This window comes from Nyctereutes procyonoides, unplaced genomic scaffold (genome assembly GCF_905146905.1).
Source record: "Nyctereutes procyonoides isolate TBG_1078 unplaced genomic scaffold, NYPRO_anot_genome, whole genome shotgun sequence".
Taxonomy (NCBI): Eukaryota; Metazoa; Chordata; class Mammalia; order Carnivora; family Canidae; genus Nyctereutes; species Nyctereutes procyonoides.
The window spans coordinates 46,052,512-46,071,888 of NW_026575120.1; the positions used below are offsets into that span (position 1 = coordinate 46,052,512).

Sequence of the window (19,377 nt, forward strand, 5' to 3'; positions counted from 1 at the left end):
AGCTTTTGTTCTCAATAGACAGAAGTCACCGAAGGATTTTAAGTAGGGGAACCCACATCTTGCGTCAGAAGCAGAGAGCGCAGTTTCAGGCCCTTGTGGCGGTTCAGGGGGTGAACGACGGTGAGTGGCCACAGCTAGGGCGTGATCAGCCCCTCTTCCACTTGCTGGGTACACCCCTGGCCCCACCACGGATCCTGATGTCCAGGAGCATCAGCGATCTCTCAGAGGCCCAAATTCAAACCTGGGAGTGCTCTCGGACTCCTCTTCCCTGGTTTACCACGCGCAGTCTGTCCGCAAGGCCGCCTGGCTTTAGAATTCTTGCTTCAAATCTGGCAGCTTCACCCTCCAGAAGAGCCGAATGCTTAACTGAAGGCGTGCCTGGCTCCGCGTTTCAGCCCGAGAATGGTCAGCCTCTTGTGATGAGCTAAGATAAAGCTCCCTGTGGGGTCCGAGTGTCCTAGCACTCCCCGCACACGGTACCGTAGCCGCATTTGGCTACTGGCACTTGGAGTTCCATTTAATAAAGTGGCCCCACCACACTATATATATAAAAAAAAATAGCTAGCAGCGTGTTCCTTCACTATCCTGAGCATCAGACCACACAGAAGCGTAGCCAGTAAACTTTAATTTGTGCGTAATTGTGTGCCAAGACCTGCAAATTACCCGTTACAATAAAGCAAACTTTTTTCTTTTTTCTTTTTTTTTTTCTTTTTTTTTTTTCAGTTTAAATTTCATGGGAGCTGCTCACGTACTATTTGTCTCTTTCCACTGGGCAGGCCTGGCATTGCTCTAACATCTGTCCTGTGGGTCACATTTTATGGGGGTGTTTGAGGATCATTCATATGATGTGACATAGGAATTTGGGGGATGTGGCTATCTTCAGTTGACAAATGACCTTGGATAGAAGTCATTTTTCATGTGTGTGCGTGTGCTTACATTTGGGGACCTGGAGACACGAGGCGCTCTCTGGAAGCGGATGTCCTGGCTGCCAGCCATACTGGGCAGTCAAGTGCTCTTCGGCGCGGACTCCCCAGTCTGCTTACTGTATGCACAGGCGTCACACTACACGTACCCGCCTACTGTTTCTCCAAGTCCCTGGGTTAATTCCTCACGTTGTGCCATCATAAAGCACACCACACCGAGGGTGAGGCACCAGCCACAGACTTGCTATGGGAGGTTACATTTAGGGTTCTGTTTTATTTTGTCTAGATTTAAAACTTGCTCCTTCTCCAGTCAGTTTTTCTCCAACATGATGAGGCCCTTCTAGACCTGAGTGAATTAATGGATGGACAGATGCATGAATGCAGGAAGTGACACTCAATTTCATGGTCAAAGAATTCAAATAGAGAAATCTATAGAGTCCCCAAATCTTACAACCCTTCCTTAAACTTAAAGATGGGACAGCATTTTTTTTAATTTTTTAAAAACATATTTACATAGAAATAAATGTATAAAGACCCTATGTGTTGTTTGAGGGATTTCCTAAAAATGGAGAGACATCTTGTTCCTTTTTATTGAACCCTGTGGAGGACAGAGCTTTAACTATGGTTCAAAGTCCAGATACAGTAAAAAGATTGACATAATCTGAATGCATACATAAAATAAAAATTTCTTTGCATAAGAGAAGTCAAAAGGCAAATGAGAGAGAAAACACGGACAACACATCACAAGAATAAAGGACTCATGCTAAAATGTAAATCATAAGAATGCCACGTCACTAGCTTGTGGACAGAGTGGTTTGCTCCGTGCTACTAATGCTTGTTATATTGGCTGTATCAACTTTAACGTCCTATCATGTATTTAGTGTAGATGACAGGTGTTAGTGTCCCTACCTCCGAAATCCCTGTCGCCAGTTCAGCCCTCTCGTGCGGGAGTGCATCTGTACTGGGCAGGATACAGCTTAACCCTGAGACACTGTCAGGAGCTATGACTAACACATGCTACTTTCTCTTCCATTTTCCCCTGTATTCACAGAACAAAACTCTTTTTTGGCTTCCTTTCTGCTATCGCTCATCCCTGGGGCATCTTAAGGTCCTTCAATATAATTTATCCATCCCTGTGGATAATAATAGTAATTAGTAAGTTAACTGTAATTTGATTTGCAGTTCCACTAGTCCTGCCAGCCCAGTGCATTCCTCCCTCATCCTCCTGCAAGCAGGGCTGGCAGCAGTACCGTCTCCTGCTGGCCTGTTCTGCATCAGTAACTTATCCTGGACCAGGGGACTCCTTGTGACTTTCATGAAATAACCGGCTTTCAAAGTGACAGGACTTTAGAGCTCACTGGTCTGGCCTCTTCAACTGAAATACGAAGACCTGAGCTGTAGAACGTGTCCTCGCTGACTGCACTCTGTGTAAAGTGCTCAGCTAGGTGGATAGGATGCAGGTGGGCAGGTACGCGGACGGCCTCGAATGCATAATGCTGTAACTAAAACTTAGGTTTTATGTAGACTCTGCCTTGCACCAGAGAGTATTTAATCTAGCGAGCAGAGATTAGAACTCTGGTCTCACGCCACAGACTGCAAAGTTTCCACCCTAATGCGATGTCCTGCCGTGACGCCAACACCCTCTGTCCTACATCTATGGGAATATGTGCCTACTGAGCCCTTAAAACGTGGCTAGTGTGACTGAGGAACTGAACTGTTTTAAATAGCCACGTGTGCCATGTGGACATACAAAGCAGCTCTAAACCGTTTAAGGTTCTAAAACAGGACTCTGCACGCACGTAGAAAGGCTGTCGTCTTACTGTCTCGTTGGCCACTAAACATTAAACCACTTTTCTCTCTCTCTAGATTCAATCATTCAGCACAAGGTCTGTGCCTTTGACAACTACCTACTGCTGTAGTGATGGAGACACCGACAGAGGGCCACTGCCAACAGCTCGAAAAGTTGTCTCTGGACATTCGAATGAGCAAAGATGCAAGAGAAGGGATAGACATAGAAACGATGCCTTTTTATGTTATCATATGTGTGCATTGTGGTTCTTATATGAAGAAACTCCTTTGTGTGATTTCCTAACAACTGGATTTTTTTTATGTGTTTTTTTTTTTAAAGGGCCTTTTCTATGTAATACCAATCTTAGTGTTCTGGTGATGATCATAATGATTAAAACATCACAGAACCTTGGTCGTGGAAGCACCTTAGTTAAATAAAGAGTGGGAATTCGTTTAAACTGTTTTATTCCTAAGATCAAAGAATACCTTAAGTTTCTTGGTTGGATTCTATGATCTTTATTGACATGTCATGTACTAGAGAGGCAGGATATCGATCAGCTATTAGGGTTACTTTTTATGTGCCTGAGATTCTTCTCAAAGTAATTAATGAAGACAGGTGTGGAAGCCTTGCAATAATTAATGCCACCCGAGAAGCCCTACTTCTCCAAGTTAGTTTATGGTGAGGGGAGCTTTACCAACAAGAGATCATGGACTCCATTGGCTGACCAATTCTTGCCATTCCTTAGAGGATATTGGCAGTGGAGCTGAACCATATACACACTGACTGCTCGTCTTCAACAGAAATACTAAATCTCAACAAGGCTGAGGTGCCATGAAGACTTCTTCTTGATCCTGTTCCCTCCCCATGTTATCTGTTCCTCAACTGTTATCTCTACCTTAATACATGTCAAGTCCCTGAATAAATACAATGGAACTAGAACAAATCTTTGAAGGAGATAGCAATGTAGAGACAAATAGTGTTTTCTCTTAGTTTTAATATATGCCCCCAAACAATCCCCTCCTATTACTCATGCCCCAACAACGGCTGAGCCTCAGTACAACTCAAGAGACCTCAGTCTCCTCCTTCCACGTTATAAATCTGTTTCACTATATCCACAGGCATTGTGGGCTGTGGGCTTGCCTACTTCGAAGCTCGGGTACTTTGGCAGAGCTCCCACAACACCAAAAATTCCTGAGGAGGCTGACAGATACTGTGCTGAGTCTTGTTGGGGACCATCCCCTATCGCATCAGCCACAGACGACCACCCTCAGTAACAAGTTCTGATTCCTAATGCTGGCCTGCCAGTGGCTGGTCGAGATTCTTTCTAGAAAGTAACATTTTATGAGGGTGTTCATTTGTCTCAGGAATTACACTAAGAATTGTGTATATGGTACCTCTTGTAACCTCCTAACAATCATAGAAATTAGTTGCTACAGGCCAATAATCCCTGACCTGAAACTCAGAACTTTTTTTTTTTAATTTTGAAAGGTATGTGGTTTTCACCATTTCTATGTAAGGTAAGGTTGTATTGCTGATTGCACCTAGAGAAGGCAGCAAGAGAAAGGAATTGAGGCATGCACACTGGAAATGAAGTAAAACTATTCTCAAAGGATACTACTACATGTAGAAAATTTTAAAGAATCAAAAATGATACAGATGAATGAGCAAGATAAGCAAGATTAGGGTACAAAATTATACAAAACTAACAACTGTGTTTCTGTATGCTGGAATAAACAATTCAAAAATGGAATTAAGAGTACAATTCCATTTACACTGGCAACTAAAACTAAAATCAGTAGGAAAAATTTTAGGAAAGGTAAGTGTATACTGAAATCCATCATTGCTGAGAAAAATGGAGAAATATGCTAAGTTTTTGGATTAGAAAATTCAGTATTGATGTCAGTTCTCAAATTCATCTAGATTAAGCCCAATCATCAAAATCCCAAGTAGTTTTTAGTAGAGTTTGAAAAGCTAATGCTAAAATTGATATGATAGGACAATGGAACGAACCCCTTAGTAAACAATTTTTTAGAAAAAGCAATGTTGGAGGATTTGCACTGCTGGATTTCAAAATGTACTATAAAATTATAGCAATCAAGAAGTGTGGTGTTGGCATAAAAATGGAATGTAGATCAAGGGAACAAAATACAGAATCTAAGTATAAATCTTAATATTTATGGTCAGTTGGTTTTCAACAAAGGTGCCAAGGCAATGCAATGCCTTGCAACAAATGTCATGTAAAAAAAAATAATAAAAAAATGCGTGTATATCCTTACTTCACATGCAAAAAACAAAGTGTGTGTAGATCCTTACACCGTACACAACAATGCACTCAAAATGGCCAGAAACCCAACTCAGAGCTTGTCAACCTCCCCACCACTGACATCTTGGGCGAGGTAATTCTTTGCTGTTGGGAGCTGTGCCGTTGTATATTTAGCACCATCACTAGCCTCTACCTATTAGACACTAGTAGCACGCACCACCAAGTTGTAACAAAGGTCTCCAGGTGTTCCCAAATGTTCCCTCGAAAGCAAAACTGTTGCCAGCTGAGAACCACTGACCTAACAAAACTGAAATTATGAATTATCTAGAAAACACGGCAGGAAATCTTTCTTGCCTTAGACTAGGCAAAATGTCTTAGATATGAAATATAAACTAAAGGCATTATTCATAAATATACTGGATCTTAAAGTTACTTTTTTTTTTTGCTCTTCAAAAGAAACAAAAAGACAATGAAAAGATAAGCCACAGATTAGAAGAAAATAGCTGTAAACCATATATCTCATAAAGCAATTTTATCTGGACTGTGTAGAGATTGTCTACTAAGAGCATAAAGAATATATAGACACGATTATAAACACATTACTAGTCATTGGAGAAACACAAGATAAAATCACAGTGAGATGCCACATGCCATCTGGAATGGTTGTAACCAACAATCCTGACAATACCTACATGTGGAGAAACATAAAAACTGGTGTGCCTTCAAAATGGTACACTTTGAAACCTATTTGGCAGTTTCTTTTGAACTTTCAACATACAAAGAAATAAAATTAAACATGAATGTACCATATGACACTGCAATTTCACTCCTAGAGAAATGGAAACATGTCTACACCAAGACTAGCCCACAAATGTTCACAGCGTCTTTATTCACAACAGCCCCAAACTGGAAGCAATCCATCAGCTGAGGAGTGGATAAACAAAATGTGGCATATCGAGGACATAGACTGCTACCAAGCAACACACACACACACACACACACACACACACACAAATCACTGATAGCATGCCATAACACGCATCATCCCCAAAGATACACAAGTGAAAGAAGCCAGACTCAACTGATTATATGTTATGATTCAATTTAGATAAAAATGCTAGAGAAGGCAAAACCATAAAGGCAGAAAACAGATGAGTGTTTCTGTGCTGGAGGTAGGAGTGGGAACCGACAGCAAACATTCTGAGGTGTTGGAAATGTTCTGAAATGGGATTGTGATTTGGTTGTACAACCATATGCATTCACTAAAATTGTTGAACAGCACACTCTTTCCCCAGGCAAACTTTATGGTTCATAAATTATACATCATTAAAGGTGTTTCAAAGAAGAAACAGCAAACCCGGGGGGGGGGGGGGCAAGATTACTGAGGAGCAGGGTTCTTACCTCACCTGGCCCCACCAACTCACCTGGATAACTTTCAACCATCCTGAACACCTAGGAATTCCAACTGAGATTTAAAGAGAAAACAGCTGGACGTTACAGAGAGAAGGGATTTTGCTTCTAACAAAGTAGGAAGGCAGAAAATAAAAAAAGAGCCAAGTGGGTGAGGGGCCATGAGGAGCCGGGCTACGGGGGCAGCGGGAGCTGATTCCAGGGCTAAAGACCTGGCCGCCGCCAGCGTGGTGGTTCCTCCTTGTGTCACCCTGTTCCTGGGATAGAGCGGGGCCACCAGGGAACGGAGGCCTCACGGGGTACACAGCTCCCAGAGCCCAGCACCCGCGGGGGGGAGCATCTCTCCCAGGTACACACACCTGAGAATCAGCACAGCAGCCCCTCCCCCAGAAGACCAGCTGGAAGGGACAGAGGAAAAGCAATTTCTTGACCAAGCTGCGCTGGAAAGCTCCACGGGAAGTCGAGGGATTTACAGCATATAGAACCAGAGGGTACCCCTCCTTTTTTCTTCTTTTTTCCAGTACAACTCATTTTTATATCAGACTGTAAATTTCCAATTTTTCTCTTTTCCCACCTTAACTACAATATTTTACCACCTCTTCATTTTTAAGTTTCTTCCTTTTTGACTTCATATTTCTACAATTACAGGTCCTAGATATATTTTCCATTTCTGGATTCCCTTCAACATAATTTAATTTGGAGAGATGTATGAGATGTGGGTTTTTGTTTTGTGGTTTTTGTTTTCTCTGCCTCATTTTGTTCTACAATGCCAGAAGTTAATACCTTCTAAAACATGACCAGCATGCACCCAGAACCAAGTGGAATACCATGCTGATTCATTCTGTGAGATTATATTCTCTTGATTCCCATTCAGCCACCCCCTCTTTTATCTCATTTATGTTCTGGTGGTCAATGGTAGGGCCATCTACAAGTATTTCTGCTTTATATAAATTTGGGACAAAACATCTTCTAACATACAGAACTTAATATACTCAGAACCGAGAGGATCACCGTCTAGGAGCCCTCAGGTAGACTACATTCTCCCTCCAATACAACTTCGTCACCACCACCATCTCCCAGTCCCCCCGCCTTTTTTTTTCCTTTTTACTTTTGTTTTCTCTTTTTTCCCTTTCTTTTTCTTCTTTGGGATTCTTGGCCTTTTAGTTTTTACTACTTTCTTTCACAATTTGTTTTTCACTTTAATGGTCCTTTTGTTTTATTTTGTTCTGATCTTTGTTTTAAATTTCTGGACTCCGATCTCGTCAGAATCATCTAGGGTGAAATTTGCATAGGTCGTGGTTGATATTCTTGACTCAGCCCACTCATACAGCCACTCTGCACTGAGCAAAATGACTAGAAGGAGGAACTCACCACAAAAGAATCAGAAACAGTACTCTCTGCCACAGAGTTACAGAATTTGGATTACAATTCAATGTCAGAAAGCCAATTCAGAAGCACAATTATAAAGCTACTGGTGGCTCTGGAAAAAAGCATAAAGGATTCAAGAGACTTCGTGACTACAGAATTTTTATCTAATCAGACTGAAATTAAAAATCAATTAAATGAGATGCAATCCAAACTAGAGGTCCTAATGATGAGGGTTAATGAGGTAGAAGAAAGAGAAAGTGACATAGAAGACAAATTGAGGGCAAGGAAGGAAGCTGAGGAAAAAAGAGAAAAACAAAAGACCATGAGGAAAGGTTAAGGGAAATAAATGAGAGCCTCAGAAAGAAGAATCTACATATAATTGGGGTTCCAGAGAGTGCCGAGAGGGACAGAGGGCCAGAAAGCCTATTTGAACAAATCATAGCTGAGAACTTCCCTAATGTGGGGAGGGAAACAGGCATTCAGATCCAGGAGTTAGAGAAGTCCTCCCCTCCCCCAAAACCAATAAAAACCATGCAACACCTTGATATTTAATAGTGAAACTTGCAAATTCCAAAGATAAAGAGAAAATCCTTACAGCAGCCAGCAACAAGAGATCCCTAAAGTATATGGGGAGAAATATTAACAGCAGACCTCTTCACAGAGACCTGGCAGGCCAGAAAGGGCTGGCAGGATATAGTCAGGGTCCTAAATGAGAAGAACATGCAACCAAGAATACTTTATCCAGCAAGGCTCTCCTACAGAATAGAAGGAGAGATAAAGAGCTTCCAAGATAGGCAGAAACTGAAAGAATATGTGACCACCAAACTGGCTCTGCAAGAAATATTAAGAGGGACCCTGTAAAAGAAAGAGGAAGCCCAAAGAAATAATCCACAAAAACAGGGACTGAATAGGTATTACAATAACACTAATTCATATCTTTCAATAATAACTCTGAACATGAATGAGCTTAATGACCCCATAAAAAGATGCAGGGTTTCTGACTGGAGAAAAAAGCAAGACCCATCTATTTGCTGTCTACCAGAGACTCATTTGAGACCTAAGGACACCTCCAGCCTGAAAGTGAAAGGTTGGAGAATCATTTACCACTCAAATGGTCCTCAAAAGAAAGCAGGGGTAGCAATCCTCATATCAGGTAAATTAAAGTTTATCCCAAAGACTGTAGTAAGGATGAAGAGGGACCCTGTATCATACTTAAAGGGTCTATCCAACAAGAAGACCTAACAATCATGAATATTTATGCCCCTAATGTGGGAGCTGCCAAATATACCAATCAATTAATAACCAAAGTAAAGACATACTTAGATAAGATACTAATAGGCTTCAACACAGCACTTTCTGCAAATGACAGATTTTCTAAGCACAACATCACCAAAGAAACAAGAGCTTTATTTTTTAAATTTATTTTTTTAATTATTTTATTTATTCATGAGATACATAGAGAGAGAGGCAGAGACACAGGCAGAGGGAGAAGCAGGCTTCATGCAGGGAGCCTGACATGGGACTTGATCCCGTGTCTCCAGGATTAGGCCCTGGGCTGAAGGTGGTGCTAAACTGCTGAGCCACCTGGGCTGCCCAAAACAACAGCTTTAAGTGATACACTGATTTAGATAGATTTCACAGATATTCACAGAACTTTACATCCAAAAGCAACTGAATACACATTCTTCACAAGTGCACATGGAACTTTCTCCAGAATAGACCACATACTGGGTCACACATCAAGTCCCAACCAATACCAAAAGATTGGAATTGTCCCCTGTATATTTTCAGACCACAATGCTTTGAAACTACAACTCAATCACAAGAAAAAATTTGGAAGAAACTCAAACACGTGGAGGTTAAAGAGCATCCTGCTCAAAGATGAATGGGTCAACCAGGAAATTAGAGAAGAATTAAAAAGATTTATGGAAACTAATGAGAATGACGATACACCCATTAAAAATCTTTGGGATACAGCAAAAGCAGTACTGAGAGGGAAATACATCGCAATACATGCATCCCTCAAAAAAAAAAAATGGAAAACACTAAAATACAAGCTAACCTCGCACCTAAAGGAACTGGAGAAAGAACAGCAAGTAAAACCTACACCAAGCAGAAGAAGAGAGATAATAAAGATTCGAGAACTCAATGAAATAGAGAGCAGAAGAACTGTGGAACAGATCAACAAAACCAGGAGTTGGTTCTTTGAAAGAATCAATAAGACAGATAATTAAGACAGATAATTAATAATAAGACAGATAATTAATAAGCCAGCCTTATTAAAAAGAAAAAAGATTCAAATTAATTAAATCATGAATGAAAGAGGAGAGATAACAACCAATACCAAGGAAATACAAATGATTTTAAAAACATATTATGAGCAGCTATATGCCAATAAATTAGGCATTATAGAAAAATGGACACATTTCTGGAAAACCAGAAATTACCAATTTCCAGAAATTGGAACAGGAAGAAATAGAAAACACGAACAGGCCAATAACCAGGGAGGAAATTGAAGCCGTCATCAAACACCTCCCAAGACACAAAAGCCCAGGGCCAGATGGCTTCCCAGGCAATTCTATCAAATTCTATCAAATACCTATTCTACTAAAGCTTCCGAAAGATACAAAGGGACAGAAAGCTTCCAAACTCGTTCTATGAGGCCAGCATCTCCTTAGTTCTAAAACCAGACAAAGAACCCACCAAAAAGATTTATAGACCAATATCCCTGATGAACAGAGATGCAAAAATCCCCACGAAGATACTCACCAATAGGATCCAACAATACATTAAGAAGATTATTCACCATGACCAAGTGGTATTTATCCCCAGGAAGCAAGTTTGGTTCAACATTCATAATCAACATGATAGATCATATCAACAAGAGAATATACAAGAACCATAGGATCCTCTCAATAGATGCAGAGAAGGCATTTGACAAAATACAGCATCCATTCCTGACCAAAACCATTCAGAGTATAGGGATAGAGGGAACATTCCTCAGCATCTTAAAAGCCATCTATGAAAAGCCCACAGCAAATATATTTCTCAGTGGGGAAACACTGGGAGCCTTTCCCCTAAGGTCAGGAACAGGACAGGGACGTCCACTCTCACCACTGCTATTCAACATAGTATTGGAAGTCCTAGCCTCAGCAATCAGACAACAAAAAGACATTAAAGGCATTCAAATTGGCAAAGAAGAAGTCAAACTCTCCCTCTTCGCCGATGACATGATACTCTACATAGAAAACCCAAAAGCCTCCACCCCAAGATTGCTAGAACTCATACAGCAATTTGGTAGCGTGGCAGGATACTAAATCAATGCCCAGAAATCAGTGGCTTTTCTATACACTAACAATGATACTGAAGAAAGAGAAATTAAGGAGTCAATCCCATTTACAATTGCACCCAAAAGCATAAGATACCTAGGAATAAACCTAACCAAAGAGGTAAAGGATCTATACCCTAAAAACTATAGAACACTTCTGAAAGAAATGGAGGAAGACACAAAGAGATGGAAAAATATTCCATGCTCACGGATTAGAAGAATTAATATTGTGAAAATGTCAATGTTACCCAGGGCAATTTACACATTCAACGCAATCCCTATCCAAATGCCATGGACTTCCTTCAGAGAGTTGGAACTTAAGATTTGTGTGAAATCAAAGACACCAAATAGCCAGGGGAATATTAAAAAAGAAAACCATATCTGGGGGCATCACAATGCCAGATTTCAGGTTGTACTACAAAGCTGTGGTCAAGACAGTGTGGTACTGGCACAAAAACAGACACATAGATGAATGGAACAGAATAGAGAACCCAGAAGTGGACCCTGAACTTTATGGTCAACTAATATTCGATAAAGGAGGAAAGACTATCCACTGGAAGAAAGACAGTCTCTTCAATAAATGGTGCTGGGAAAACTGGACATCCACATGCAGAAGAATGAAACTGGACCACTCTCTTACACCAGACACAAAGATAAACTCAAAATGGATGAAAGATCTAAATGTGAGACAAGATTCCATCAAAATCCTAGAGGAGAACACAGGCAACACCCTTTTTGAACTTGGCCACAGCAACTTCTTGCAAGATACATCCATGAAGGCAAAAGAAACAAAAGCAAAAATGAACTATTGGGACTTCATCAAGATAAAAAGCTTCTGCACAGCAAAGGAAACAGTCAACAAAACTCAAAGACAACCTACAGAATGGGAGAAGATATTTGCAAATGACACATCAGATAAAGGGCTAGTTTCCAAGATCTATAAAGAACTTATTAAACTCAACACCCAAGAAACAAACAATCCAATCATGAAATGGGCAAAAGACATGAACAGAAATCTCACAGAGGAAGACATAGACATGGCCAACATGCACATGAGAAAATGCTCTGCATCACTTGCCATCAGGGAAATACAAATCAAACCCACAACAAGATCCCACCTCACACCAGTGAGAATGAAGAAATTTAACAAGGCAGGAAACCACAAATGTCGGAGAGGATGCGGAGAAAAGGGAACCCTCTTACACTGTTGGTGGGAATGTGAACTGGTGCAGCCACTCTGGAAAACTGTGTGGAGGTTCCTCAAAGAGTTAAAAATAGACCTGCCCTACGACCCAGCAATTGCACTGTTAGGGATTTACCCCAAAGATTCAGATGCAGTGAAACGCCGGGACACCTGCACCCCGATGTTTCTAGCAGCAATGTCCACAATAGCCACATGTGGAAGGAGCCTCGGTGTCCATTAAAAGATGATGGAGATGGATAAAGAAGATGTGGTCTCTGTATACAATGGAATATTACTCAGCCATTAGAAATGACAAATACCCACCATTTGCTTCAACGTGGATGGAACTGGAGGGTATTATGCTGAGTGAAGACAATTGGACAAACATTATATGGTCTCATTCATTTGAGGAATATAAAAAATAGTGAAAGGGATTATAGGGGAAAGGAGAGAAAATGAGTGGGAAATATCAGGGTGACAAACCATGAGAGACTCCTAACTCTGGGAAACAAACAAAGGGTAGTGGAAGAAGAGGTGGGTGGGGGGATGTGGTGATTGGGTGATGGGCACTGAGGGGGGCACTTGATGAGATGAGCACTGGGTGTTATACTATATGTTGGCAAATTGAACTCCAATATAAAATATACAAAAATAAAAGGCCAAGATTAAAAAAAAAAAAAAGGCAAAACAGCTATGTGGCAATGGTGTCATGGTACCTCTCAGATTGCACTTGACAAAGAACCTTCTGTTTGGCTGTAATGAGCACAGTTAGCTGACAGCTTTCTAGCCCCCAGTGGTTAGCACCTTGGCCTCATCCTTTCAAGCCAAGGCCTTGCTCTCTCTGCGCAGTCAGTTCCCAGCCAAGACCTGGGCCCAGTGGTGCTCACGAACCGGCTAATGTTAACACAAGAGTCTGCAAGGTGTCCTGCAGCCTTCCCTTATGGGATCCTGCTTTATTCCCCCCTATATTTCTCACAGGAGTTATTCGTAGTAAGACTCTCTAGTCCTCCTAACTCCTGCCAGCATCAGCTACCTGGTGGCCCACCCAACATAAATTACTGTGGTGCATACCACCACCCCACCCCCCCCCCCCGTGTAACCTGGAGCAGCAGCCTGTAACCTCCTATTTCCTCAGTGATACATCACATTAAGTGGGATATACAAAACCATTCATAGTCTCGTCTATATTCAGGTCAGATTTGCCTCTGATTCATCTACAAAACCTATTTTTCGGCCTTTTGGACTTTGGAGTTGTGGTTAAGGAACTGTGGACCTCATTATTTATGAATACTCTGTTTTCTGGAGATTACATAACTTGCACAGATGCACATACACCAGTTGGTGGAAGCACTGATGTTTGAGTGTCCCTACCTGGTACTGCAAGCTCACTCAGGCTCAGCAATGCAACTCTGAGAATGTCTGGTGGACTGGTAACAATCAATTTTACAATGTTTACTTAGAGGCTCCTGAGTGCCTCAGTGGTTGTATGTCGTGATCTCGGGGTCCTAGGATCAAGTACCACATCAGGCTCCCCACGGGGAGCCTGGTTCTCCCTCTGCCTATGTCTCTGCCTTTGTCTCTGTGTCTCTCATGAATAAAAAATAAATAAATGTTTAGTTAGTGCCCACTGCATGCAGATCATTATTCTAAATGCTGTATATGCTTCGTGTCCAGTAGACCTCATTATTACATGATCTGTAAACTTGAAGTCACAGTATCTCCAAGAAACTTTTATTAGCAATTGTTACCAGTTTTTTTAAATAGCAAAACTCTTTTTCAAATGAGGTTGCATAAAAGTTGCAATAGGTAAACGAGATCACTGATTGAACTGATTAAAACTTGGGAGGGGAAGAGGGAAGGTTATGGAACCCAAGGATCCCGTCCTCCTTCCGCACAAGGATAAACTCCACTTTGCCTCTGTAAGTACTCCTGAGAGCCCCATCTAGGCCAGTCCTTTACTGGCAAAGAAGCTGACCCCTCCAAAGCCATTCAACTAATGAGTAGTTTCATGAAAAGAATCTAAACATTAGGACTCCTTACCCACAATATTTTTTCACCCAAAATGACACAAACCAAAACGGTCTATGCATAAAAAAAGATACAAACACCACACATTGGAGAGATGAATCACCAGTGAGAATTCATTTGATGCAATTAAAGCTTCTTTGTGTTATGAAAGCCACTCCCATTATTTGGTGTATACACAGTGGCGTTTTTTGGAGAGAACATTTTCTGCCATAAGTTATATTAAATATTACCAACACCTCATGTCTTTAGAAATGCTAAGTAAGCGCTTAAGAGATTTAATTTCCTCATAGAAATTATCAATTATCATGGCTGGTTAAGCAGTTGGTTAAACATCTGACTCTGGGTGAGATCGAGCCCCCTGCATCTGGCCAGGTGCTCAGCCAGGAGCCTGCTTGAGATTATCTCCCTCTGCTCCTCCCCCCACTTGTGTGCATGCACGTGTGTACACGTACTCTCAATAAATAAATCTTTTTAAAAATTATCATTATAATACATTTAGCTATTTCCAACCGTGTCCTCTGACAATTTCATTTGAAAAGTGTATGAGAAAATTCTGAGCATATGCATTTAAAGAAGGATCTATAGGAGTGCTTTTCAAATTTTAATGTGAATTTGAATCATCTGGGGATATCCATAAATGGCAAATTCTGATTCAGTAGATCTGAGGTGGGATGAAGAAATTCTGCATTTCTAAAGGCTCCCAGATGAGGTCCTGGAAGCTGTTTGAATGGCAAGCATTTGGAATACTTAGAAAGCTATCATAGATTTACATACCTTTTACATCTAAACAGGAATTAATGATTTGGGGATTTTAATGTCTTATTATACAGCACTGCTGTTGGCTAGCAGTGTGTTGCAAATATGTTGTAAAATTCTTGTTATTCCTTTGAAAATGCCTTGGCCAGTGACTCTTAACTCTGATGTAACATTAGAATCACATGAGGAGTGACTGTAAAAATGTACAACTACCAGACAGCACCACACTGATTCTGATTTAAGTTGTGCAGGCATCCATATATTTGGGATGTGTGTTTTTCTATTTAGTTCTATGCAATTTCATCACCTGTAAAATTTGTGGATCCCATATGCAGTGAGGATAAATAATGTTTCCATCTCAGTGATCACGTTGCCCTTTATAACCACACCTGCTTCCCTACCAGTTTCCTCCACTTCCTTAACTCCTGGCAACCACTAATCTATTTTCCAGTTCTATAATTGGGTCATTTCAAGATTGTTATGTAAATGGAATTATACAGTATGTAACCTTTTGGCATTGGTTTTTATCACTACATAATTCTCTGGGAACTCTTCCATATTGTGTGTATGAATAGTTGGTTCCTTTTTATTCTTGAGCAGTATTCCAAGGCATAGATATGCCACAGTTTAACCATTCACCCCTTGAATAGGGGGAGGATAATGTGAAATGCCCTGGCCCAGTATGATGTTCATGGATCTCTGGATGAGATTACCATTTGAATCAGTAGACTGAGTAAAGCCATTTGCCCTCCCCAGTGTGAGTGGGCCTCATTCATTCCCAGTTAAAGGTCTGGATACAACAAAAAGGCTGAACCTCTGAGTAAAGGGGAGCTCCTCATGCCTGAATGCCTTGACCTGAGATATCCATCTTTTTCTGACTTTGGACTCAAACTGAAAGTGTCTATTAGCTTGAATCTTGAGCCTGCCTGCCCTCAAACTGGAACTCCTATCATCAGCTCTTCTGGTTCTATAGCTTCCCGACTATGGATCTAGAGAATTTTCAGCCTCTATAGTCACATGAGCCAATTCTTTATAATAAATCCTGTTGGTTCTGTTCCTCTGGAGAACCATCACTAATATGTTCCTTGTGTGGCATAAAGTACGTAGGTAAATGGTTGCTGAATCTGGATCTGAATCCAAGGGGGAATTGACAGATGACTAAACTTTTTGAGTCTTTAAAGGAAAGATATTTGATGGCACATTGTGATGGATGATGTATGGTTTAAGCAACTTGGCAGGGTGGATCACATGGGAGCAAAGAGCCCATTTTGTCATTCTCCCATTCCTTAGGAGGACTCCCCATGAGTATGAACACTAGGACTCAAGCTCTAACCTGGATTAAGCCATCAGGCACAGAGTTCATTGGACCAGAGAGAAGTCATGGAGTATTAAGTATTAAGGAACTTGTTAGAACTTGGTTCTAGTCTTTACCTACCATTTAGTAGAACCAGTTACATTGACTTAACTTCTTGGACTCTCAGGATTTGTAAGTGTAAAATTGGGATAGTTGCTACGTGGTACATCTCATAAAAATAAAAGGATTATTTTTTTTTAAATTTTATTTATTTATGATAGGCACACAGTGAGAGAGAGAGAGAGGCAGAGACACAGGCAGAGGGAGAAGCAGGCTCCATGCACCAGGAGCCCGACGTGGGATTCCATCCCGGGTCTCCAGGATCGCGCCCTGGGCCAAAGGCAGGCGCCAAACTGCTGCACCATCCAGGGATCCCAATAAAAGGATTATTAACAAAGATTAGGAATACAAGATATGAAAGGTCTTTATAAATCATCAGGCACTAGAACAACATAAACTATGATTTTCCTTATTCCTGTTCTAGCAACACACAAACTGGTTTGTGCTAATCATCAGGAAACAAAAAAATCAGGACAGATTGATGTGATACTTGAGAATGAAATACTGGCAGAGTTTCTCAGAGCACAGTCTGGAACCTCCTGGCCCAGAATCACTGACAGTGCTGATTCCTGAACCTACCTACCAAACCAGGACCTTTTTAAATTTTTTTCCTTTTTTTTTTTTTTTGTATATTTTTTCATTGGAGTTCGATTTGACAACATATAGCATAACACCCAGTGCTCATCCCGTCAAGTGTTCCCCCATCAGTGCCTGTCACCCAGTCACCCCAAACCCCCACCCACTTCTGTATCCACTCCCCCTTGTTCATTTACCAGAGTTAGGAATCTCTCATGTGATATTTCCCACTCATTTTCTGTCCTTTCCCCTTTAATCCCTTTCATTATTTTTTATATTCCCTGTAGGAGTGAGACCATATAATGTTTGTCCTTCTCCAATTGACTTATTTCATTCAGCATAATACCCTCCAGTTCCATCCACATCGAAGCAAATGGTGGGTATTTGGTGTTTCTAATGGCTGAGGAATATTCCAGCGTATACATAGACCACATCTTCTTTATCCATCATCTTTCCATAGACACTGAGGCTCCTTCCACAGTTTGGCTATTGTGGACATTGCTGCTAGAAACATTGGGGTGCAGGTGTCCCGGCGTTTCCCTGCATCTGTATCTTTGGGGTAAATCCCCAGCAGTGCAATTGCTGGGTCGTAGGGCAGGTCTATTTTTAACCCTTTGAGGAACCTCCACACAGTTTTCCAGAGCGGCTGCACCAGTTCACATTCCCACCAACAGTGCAAGAGTGTTCCCCTTTCTCCACATCCTCTCCAACATTTGTTGTTTCCTGTCTTGTTAATGTTCCCCATTCTCACTGGTGTGAGGTGGGATCTCATCATGGTTTTGATTTGTATTTCCCTGATGGCCAGTGATGCAGAGCATTTTCTCATGTGCTTGTTGGCCATGTCCATATCTTTTTTGTAAGCCAGGACACTTTTTTTTTTTAATATTTTATTTGTTTGAGACAGAGAGAGAGAGAGAGAGAGAGAGAGAGAAGGAGGGAGAGAGGCAGAGACACAGGCAGAGGAACAAGCAGGCTCCCTGCAGGGAGCCCGACACAGGACTCGATCCCGGGTCTCCAGGATCACACCCTGGGCTGAAGGTGGCATTAAACCGCTGAGCCACCCAGGCTGCCCAAACCAGGATCCTTTTGAAGGAGTGGCTCATTTACATCCAAAGTTTGAAAACTTTTGTCTCTGCTCCTTGTAGGAAGTGCTGTAACATCCAGGGATCCTGGATATGATCACAACTGGGCCAGTGAAGTGTGAAGTCAACATTCTGCATTAATCTTTGAGAAGGAAAGGAAAACAAAGGTGTTTATGCAAAACCTTAAAGTAATGAGATCCAAATCGTGAAAATAAAGAAATATGTATAAAAATCTGCCATGCCGTAGAACATATCTTACTGTATTACTCTATTACTCTAGAGCTCCATTCTCTACAATGTGTGGGACATCACTCTAGGTTAGTAACTACAGCTAAAAGTAAATAATAAGTTTATTTCTCCATCTCTGTTTATGCTTACAGTCATTAACAGTTTGGTATTTTATTTCATGTAACAACTGGTGACTTAATTGCAGGTGCAGCAGAAAAAAAATATTATAAATGCTGATTTGGGGGTTCTTTACTTTCTTACATGACCTTTCCCTTAGGGGAAATTGAGGAGAATAGATTTTATTTAGGAAGAATGTAAAGAATACAGATAACCTTCAAGTTTTTGACTTCCAAAAATATTAAGAAATAAAGTAGGCTTAATAACCTGAAAACACTTCTGCTATAACATACAAGAGATTCTGAAGAAAAAAAATTACAAATTTATTTTTAGATGTATCACAGAACTCCTATAAGAAAGGAAATCTGCAATGTGTGAAAAGTCAAGAGGGAGCCAGAAACCAAGAACTGTCTAGAACCTTAAGGCCAAATGCTTTTACTCGGGAATGAGGAGAGTGGACCCTTGGGAACTAGGGACTTGGGTTTAAATGGCAAATGGGGTTAGAAAATGAAGCTGTGGGCCTATATAAAGTGAGTAGTATTAGAGATGAGTCCTTCCAAATAAAACCAAAATTCGGGACAGGTACATACTTGGTGAAGAAGGAAACTAGAAAAAAATTCACCGTTTAACAAAGAAACTACACTATCTGGCTCAGAGTTTCAATCATGGAAAGAAAAATTATTGCTTTCATACAAGTTATATTTCTGAACTAAAAAACAATTTAGAAAATCAATAGCATAAAACAGTCCATTAACTGTATTTGTAAGTTTGAAACAAACTTACAAATAATGGATACATCAAAAGAAACCACAATGGAAATGAGATAATATTTAGAATTGAAGAAAAATCTCCTAGGCTACAGATAAAGTAATATTTTGAGGGAAATATATAGTTCTAATAGCTTTTTTTAAA

The 19,377-nt window shown here is 40.8% G+C and overlaps 1 protein-coding gene across 1 annotated transcript in view; it reads left to right on the forward strand.

The window, feature by feature from the left end:
- Positions 1-3,169, forward strand: part of MCPH1 (microcephalin 1) — a 229,912-nt gene extending 226,743 nt beyond the window's left edge. Inside the window, exon 14 of the mRNA XM_055334855.1 lies at positions 2,790-3,169. Coding sequence (XP_055190830.1) covers positions 2,790-2,842 — 53 coding nt within the window. The 3' untranslated portion in view covers positions 2,843-3,169. The remainder of the gene's footprint in view (positions 1-2,789) is intronic.
- The last annotated feature ends 16,208 nt before the right edge of the window (positions 3,170-19,377 follow it).